Source organism: Pygoscelis adeliae, unplaced genomic scaffold (assembly GCF_000699105.1).
Source record: "Pygoscelis adeliae isolate BGI_AS28 unplaced genomic scaffold, ASM69910v1 Scaffold392, whole genome shotgun sequence".
Classification (NCBI taxonomy): Eukaryota; Metazoa; Chordata; class Aves; order Sphenisciformes; family Spheniscidae; genus Pygoscelis; species Pygoscelis adeliae.
Genome location: NW_008824293.1, coordinates 464,269 through 472,429, shown reverse-complemented (window position 1 = coordinate 472,429; position 8,161 = coordinate 464,269). Strand labels below are relative to the sequence as shown.

General features: G+C 43.7%; 1 protein-coding gene across 1 annotated transcript in view; it reads right to left on the bottom strand.

Annotated features, from left to right (window-relative positions):
* WSB1 (WD repeat and SOCS box containing 1) overlaps nt 1-8,161 on the bottom strand; it is a 22,143-nt gene that overhangs the window by 9,997 nt on the left and 3,985 nt on the right. Inside the window, exon 3 of the mRNA XM_009318827.1 lies at nt 135-314. Within this exon, the coding sequence (XP_009317102.1) occupies nt 135-314 (180 nt within the window). The remainder of the gene's footprint in view (nt 1-134; nt 315-8,161) is intronic.

Sequence of the window (8,161 nt, the reverse complement as noted above, 5' to 3'; positions counted from 1 at the left end):
GGCGAGGGGGGGCGGCTGGCAAAGCCGCTCTGGCCCGCGCGTCCCCAGGGAGCCGGTCTTCTCACCCTGCCCTTCCTGCTAGCCTGCCCTTCCGCGCTTTCACCGTCAGTTTGATTTCTGTTCCTCGGCCGTACCGTTGGTCTCATCCCGTTTTGCAGCCGTACGCCTCTTCACTGCACTACAGCGCTCTGGTTCTCGACACCTGACAGCGTGGCCCCCGTGCCTCCTCCTTTCTGCCCGCGCTGGCTGGGCACCTCCTGGCTTCCCACATCGCTTTGGCTCTCCCTGTCCTGTGGAGCTTGGCCCCGTCCACCCTGCAAAATGCAGCATTATGTTCCTAGAGATGGTCAAAGCACGCGGTCTGATAAGAACCCAGCCTTTGCTCTAAAATACCCTCCAGGACATGCTTAAAATACACCTTATTCCTCTTGTGTCTGGGGGAAAAAGTGGTACATGGCACTGTGGTAGCAAGACTGGGCTGAGGTGCCATCCTGGCAGAGTCTGCAGTTACAGCTCGTTTTAGCAACATCTTTCAATCCCGTCTATGCCAAAAGATGAGTCACATTGTAACTATACTAAGGGACTAAATCTGTAATAACCTGGGTCCCTCAAAACATGGCGGTTCACAGTGCAGAGAAGAACCGAAGTGAGTCCCCCAATATTGCAATCAAAAGACTTTTTATAGCTGCTGTTGCGGGGATGTACTGATGAGGTTGTGTCGATAAACTGCAGAGTCCTCAAATGGGATAAGAAATGTTCTTATGTTGCTTAAATGCCCAACCAGCAGCAGTTAACATTCCTGCCGCAGTGAGTTAGATAGAGATTGTCTTCATTATCTTTTAAGCCAGGTTGTGACATCCCTGATGTCTGTTTGACCATGGGAGTGCAATGCAACACGTAAACCAAAAAATATGTGAAAGCTTATATGACTGTGTTGTGGAATGTGTGTAGGACAGTGACGTGTCCACTTGATTTCATCTTCCCTAATCAGGGGCTGGAAAACTCTCAGGAGTTTCCTACTCTTTGATGTTTCTTTCTAAACGTGTATAGTTCAGCATCTAAATCTGGCAATACCTGGTTTAGGATAAAGTTTTGGATTTACTGTTAAGGTTAATGGAGTTGTCCATGAACAATTTGGAGAAAGAGACCCTGAGGCCACCTCATTCTCTGCGTGATTTTGTATTAACATCTGTGTATCCCCCTATCTCCTTCTCTTCCTTTTCATCTTTCTTTCTCCTTTTGCATATCTGAGTTCTGCCCCTCTTCTAAGACTAGGTGACTCTTCCCTTGCTCTCTCTTTGGACTTAAGAAAATCACATATCAGGATAATTAACTGTAGATAATAACTATGATTTCATTCGGAAGTAGTGGCCTCGCTGGTAGACGCACTGAAATAGCTGTATGGATTAGCTATTCAGCTGTAGCAGCATTCAGAAATTACCCTTACGTAAGCAATGCCAGCGAAGCATTCTTTAAATCACGTACTGAGACAATGTCAAAGAAAGGAGCAGGAAGAAGTTTTGAATATGTTTGGTGATCCAAACACTAGCATGGATTAATGTTGGTTTGTATAAACTCTCTTAGCACATCATAGCACTAATTTGACACAGTACTTTTTAGCAGCATAATCCTGTTCCTCCTCTATCAATCCTCTGCTGTCTGCAGATGGAAAAGCCCTAAGCAGCTATCTTCACTTAATCCCTCAACAACTTCTTATAACCAGGCAGATTTGTAGCCAGTGAATATTGTGAAATGCTGCTTTGGAGTTAGTCATAAATTGTGAATGTTTGAACCAGGCCATCTCATAGCTGAGATGACTCACTTTGTAAGATTTCTCCTGAGGGTCTGAGCCTCACATACAGCCAGAATAAGGTTGGGTTCTGTTGGCTTACCTTTGGGGGCTGTTATAGCCAGGGAAAGATAGCAGTCGCGTTATGCACTTTGTAGGAGTGTTACCACGTTGCTGGCTTTCTTGCTAGTTTTTTTTTTAAAGAAGCAAAGTATTTGGCAATTTATTATTTCCTTAGGTCTCTGTATTTCTGTAAGTACTGCTCCAATAGTTGGTGTTTCTTCCTCAGTGTGCTTTCTGCTCATTAATGTAATAGATTTGAGGGCCAGAAGAGATGATTAGCTCATTTAGTAGTGTCTTTGTATAACAGAAGACTATAATTTAACCTAATCTAACGTACCTTAAAATAGTGAGGATTTCCAGTAGTTACACTGTTGCTCAGCCTTTACAGCACGGGAGTCCAAATGCTGATCTTTGAACTTCGCAGTCCACGTTTTGTGTGTTATGGACACAAAATTGTGATATGTAAATTCTTAGGTTTTTGCAAGCTTATTAGAAATTGTTTGGTGTCACAGGCTGTCCTGGGGACATTAGTAGCACCTTATCTTTTCATGCCTGGCTTGAAGGGCTGGTGTCTGGTGTCTGAAGCCAGAGTAGGAGAGGTGGAAAGCTGAGTTCTGTCTGCAAGCTACCGACTCAACCATTCTGGTCAGTAAAATGTATCTTTCTAAAACTCAGTCAAAACTTGAGGAGGTAAAGAATCCACACTTTCCTTTCTCGGCACCCTTATCATGTCTATTTTCCTTGTAAGTGAATCACACTGGATGATTTTTGGGATGATTTTTACTGTGCTTCACTGGTGAGGCATAGCTGTGGAATCAAGGGTGGCACCAGGCTGCATACCCCACACAGTCACATGCTGCAAGGGCCTGCAAGGCTGCACGAATGACTCAAGGCTGATTTATGTGTTTTCCATTATCTTCCTTTATGGATGCAGCTGCCAAGTCTGCACATTGCTGTTCAGCTGGGAAGCTAATAAACTCAGTGCCATCTTTCTGCATCAAGACTTTACACACTGCAATAAGCCTTCACAAATGAAAGGACTTTTGTTGTCTGCCTGTCTTGAAAATACTTTCCAAGATCCAGGTTACAGAGCTTTTCCCCAGGCTGCTGAAGCACCAGGATCTGCTTATTTAACATTCTTGTGTTCTGACATGACGAATCTAGTTATACCCATTTCATTTGTTTTTTCTTCTCTGATTTTTTTTAACTGATTTGTGATTGTATGTTTCTTAATTAGCTTTGCTGTAGTCTTTTTGACTCAGTCATTAGACTGGACTAGGAAAGCCATCTGAAATTAGTGTGCATCCCAAATAAGGGACTGTGCTGCTTTTATAGAAATTGGTTTGGGTGCTGTTTTCTCTTTGTATCCCTTTGTAACATTATCTGGGGTTTGTAAAATGAGCCTAGGTGTTTGCCTCATGCGTTTCCTGTCTTCTAGCTACTTGCAAGAATCTCAGCAGTGTGCTTGCTGTGCTTCATTTCCATTGCTATGGCTTCCTGCTGGAAGGCTTCCACCACTGAAAGGCTGTTCGTTCCGGTTTATGAATCCCAGCGCAGATCAGCAGTGACTTTAGATCACAGTTTCTGTCCAAGTTCTGCTTATTGTGCTGTTCCCCACTCAGCTTGCACAAGACACCCCAACAAGGTTATTCTGTTCAGGGACCACCGAGGCTATCGGTTTCTGTTAGTTGTGGTTGTTAGGATTGTACAGACAGACCTCTGGAAGTTAGATCAGCACAGCAAGTGTAAAATACATAGCAAAGTAACAGAAAAGCCCATGGTGCTTTTTCAGGCCCACAAGTTATGTCCCTCCTCTTCACAGCTGTCATTCTATAAAGCACTCCTGACAAATGATAGGTAAGAGAACAGTTAAGGCCAGTCACACTAAGACTAAGGTAGCTGATCTGTGCAATAGTGCATGCATCTTGGTGGTCTGGCTGTCATTAAAATTACGCCATTTATAGTCTACACTGTTAATAATTCACAAGCTCCTGTTTGTTTTGAGTAGCCTCCTTGGGACGGAGAAAGTTCAGCATGAGTCTCTGGAGGTAAAAGAAAAGGTGAAAGGAAAAAGCAGAATGGAAGAAAGAAAGAGAGGGCAAAGAAGGTTGAAGAGAAAAAGGGATTGCAGTGAAGAAAATAGTGAGCAGCGGAGAAATTGTGTTGATCGGAGAGAAGAAAGTGCCATCAGGGTCCCAAAATAGATTAGCTGCTGTTATTCCCACAGTGCACACTGAAAAACTCGGCACCAACTGACTAGTGATTCCAGGGGCCTGGGGAAGCAGCAAAAGCTTGAACCTCTCCCTTGAGAGGCTGAGTAGGTATAGCCCTTATAGATATCACTGGGAACTGCATCTGCCAACTGCAGTCTTGACAGAAGGGCTACCCTGTAGGTACAGACCTACACTGGGAGGATTGCAGTCTATCCTACATGACTTTCTGTTTGGCCTTTCTTGCGGCAATTGTCACCGCCAGGTCCCATCTCTGCCCTCAGCAGAGTACAGGAGCTAGGACTGTAATGAGCTGTTCTGTGGCTGAGAGGAAGGTGCCTTGTGGTCAGCATGTGCAGGCCTTAGTGGTAATCTTCCTTAAGAGGAAAAAATGTAAAGAAGGATGGATTATTGACCTGTGAGAGAATGTAATGAAGGTCTGACTCAAACAAAAAGATGTTTTCAAAATCACTGAGAGTTGTGTGCTCAGTGCTTACTGAATTACTACGGAAATTGGGTGAAAAAATTCCTTTTTCTCTTTGAAAAGCTTTAGGCCAAAATAGCAGGTTAATGGGCTTTCCAAGCAGTGATCAAATAGCACTAAAGTTCAGCAGAAGGTGAAGGTGGTCCAAGTGACAGCCCCACAAGTTGAAGGGTTAAAAAAACTTGACATACAAATAAAGCAACACCCCAGCCCTGCAAGCAACTGTTAAGAGTGTATATAGGCTTTGCAATTTCATATACTGTAAATATTTTTTAAAAACTCTAAGCAGTCTTTGCTCCTCTCAATCTCTCCCTGCCACCCTTGCTATAGTGTATTCCTTGCCGTGAAATGTTGCTGTGACTGGCACAGTTTCAGCTGTTACTTCATTTCATGTACATGTTGTTATTTGCCTGGTGACTACAAGTAATACTGGCACAGTTCAGCTGCTTAGTATGGGACTTACGGCCCTGAAGAGTTTGCAGTCTAAATAGACAAGACAAACAATGGTTGGGAGGGGAGGCAGGGAGATGAGGCCACTTTCTCAGGGTCATCATGGAACAGCCGGGAGCATAATCTTCTGATTTTCCCACAGGCGCCTCACACACTAGACAAGACTGCCTCCCTTGTTGTAATTCTGGGTTGTCATTTCTCTGTCCCCTTCTCGCCCATTGCTCTGTAGCTTATTCACCATTGCTTATCATGAAAATTAGAATTAGTTTTCTATAGATGGTCATAAATATCTGGTACCTAAGGGGTTAATCTGTAAAGGTCTCCTACAAGAGTATGCTGTGGAAAAGTTGCACAGATGGAATATCAGAGATAGACTACAGTAATTTTTTCTCTGCATTCTTTTGGTCTCTTTGGGATTTTATAATTTTTGGACCGCATGTTTGGGTATAATAAATAGAGCAGATGACTTAGTGTGTGTGGTGAATTCAGCGCTTTCGTGATGAGTAGCTGCACTGGAATAAGGGAGACACGTTCAGGTTTATTCCTTTTAGGTTCAAAACTATTCCTTCCTTTGTAAGCTAGCCATGGGTACCTTGAAAGGGAGCTGCTTTCAGAAACATCTGTGCTAAATTTACCCACTGAAGTTACAAGAGCTGTTATCTCAGATGGCTGAAAGTCATGCTGAGAGTTTTGAACTTGAACTGTCCTAAACAAGGACAGTAGAAAAGGGTCCCTGTATTATAGAGAAAGCAAGTAAGCCTCGCTTGAGTTCACTGTATCCACACCCTAATATATGTCAGCATAATCTCAAATATCACTGACCTCTACCACACAGCTATTTCACTTCTTCTTTAAAAAATCCTTTCTAAAACATACTAGTTTTATGTGTTCCTTTTCAGCCTGTGTTTTCTCTGAACTCAGCTGCCAATAACGTCAATTTTTTTGAAGGCGTTCAGGCTCCTTGCAGGAGGACCATGATGCCCGGCAGGCGCAGGCACTCAGTCTGCAGTGTTTCTGTGTGATTTGAAACGGCATTCTTTTCCATTGTGCAGTAAAAAATGTTACTGAGCTGTTTTGTATTCCTTTGGCTTCAATTCCCTCACTCTGCTCTGTAATTATATCTGATTATTTACAATGGTGCAAAACACCAAGTCTCTCATTATAACCAGGGTTAAAAACATTGTTCTAATTGGTTCATTAAAATCAGAGAGGATACAAGGCCTCGTGGCCAAAGTACAGGATGTAGAATCAGAAGAGCTAGCTTGTCTTCCTGACTTTGCTACCTGCTTCCTAGGTGAATTTGGATAAGTCATTAAGCCCAGACTTAAATCAAACTTAAATATAACCAACTCAATTCAAGAATGGTAATGTAGTGCTCTGAGACAGAGATGCTAAGTCTTATGAGAACTGCAAAATATTATAATTGAATACTGAATTATTTTGTGGATCAGTTTCTTTTCTACCCTGTAGATTTAGAAGCCTCCTACATCCAAGCAAAATGTACCATGAGGGAATAATATAAATTAAGGCAGAGGTGTTAAACAATAGAAAATCAAGCCTGGTGACATACTGGTATTCATGCAGGGTGAGGACGGGGACAGTGCCCTTCAGCAATCACTATGTGCCACTTGACTGAATGCAGAGACACTCCTTGACACAAATTCCTGCCAATGCTTGATAGGGTTTGAGCAAGGGTCCAGTCCTGGCCTGCTTCCTGTTGAATGCACATAAAAGAAATTCAAAGCTTCAGCAGAGGCCTCCTGCCATCTCGTCCCGCCACAAAGCAGCATAGGCAGGCAGCCCAGAAGCTGTTTGAGAGATGACGCCTCGTGGCCCCCTTGCCTTTGCCAGCACAGCTGCAGACTCCAGGCAGACGTGGCTTAGCTTTTGTTTGGCTGCTGAGAGCTATACTTCAGTCCCCTCTGTTTTTTGTTCGTTTGCAAACTTGCTCCCCTTCCTTCCCCAAGATGCCAGATTCCTAATTTGACTTTCATCTTCAGGGCACCAAGGTCTGGCTGGCAGGGCTGATCAAACAGCTCTCAGCACAGCAGTGCTGTCAGATGAGACAGACCCACTTTGTGAGAACACTCATTTCACTTTGATATGGAGGCGGAGGATCTATCCAGCTGATGTTCTGGTCTGCAACAAGCCCTGTCTGCCAGGTTTAAAATAACCTTTCTTGGACTGCTTATTCTTCTGTCCTGCTTTTTGTTCCCTGCTCCTGATAAGTACAGCACGGTTAAATATTCCAGCCAGAGCCTGCTGGGGAGGAGAAGCGGGGGCAGAGGCCCCGGTTGGGCAGGCAGGGCAAGGCGATGAGGAAGCCGAGTGTGTCTCTGCAGCCCTCACTTCAGTGCTTGCTTGTGCTTGGGGTTGACTCTGAGGCAGAGACTGTTCTTGTCCTGGCTCCTCAGCAGCATGCACCGTCCTGAAGGGGAAGCACCCAGGAGTATTTGGTACATACAAGCTAGAAGAGCTGAATGTCCCAGTGGGTAACAAGCTGCACCTTTCAAAGCCGAAGTGCTGCCTCCACAAGTGCTAAGGGGACATGTACTCTGTTCTGCCTGGTGCGATCATGCATTAGCCGAAAAGGGCTGGGATTGGGAAACTGATGTGAGACCAGAGGAATGTCAGAGCAGTCACATAATAAGTCAGAATAAGGGCCATGTCCTGGCCAACTCTGAGTGTAACAGATAACAAGATAGCAGGGAATATTCTGAATCATTCCAGACCCCTACACTTTTGTGTAAATATGAAATAGCCTTCCTTTTTTTTTTTAAATATCTGATGCGAGGCAGAAATGTACAGTGATTTTATGCTAACCTAGGATGTAGTCAGTAATAAACTGCTGAACATGTTTACAATAGGAAGAATATTTTTTGCTTTCTATGAAATCTGTGTTTTGGCATTGGACTAGCAGGATCATGCAAACAGAGGGGAAATCAATTGCGTGAAGGGTGTCATTGTAAATTTCAATAAATTGTCTATAAATTCAATTTCTAGAAAAGCAAGTTGAGTTTAATAGGAAAAATGAAAGGGATAGACTACCTGCATCCTGTAAAACAGATCAATAAAATAATAGGAACAGAAAAAGTCAACATGTTGGGGAGTTATGGGGTTGTGTCTGACAGCTTCTGCCTGGAAACAGACGAGGGTGCATTCCTG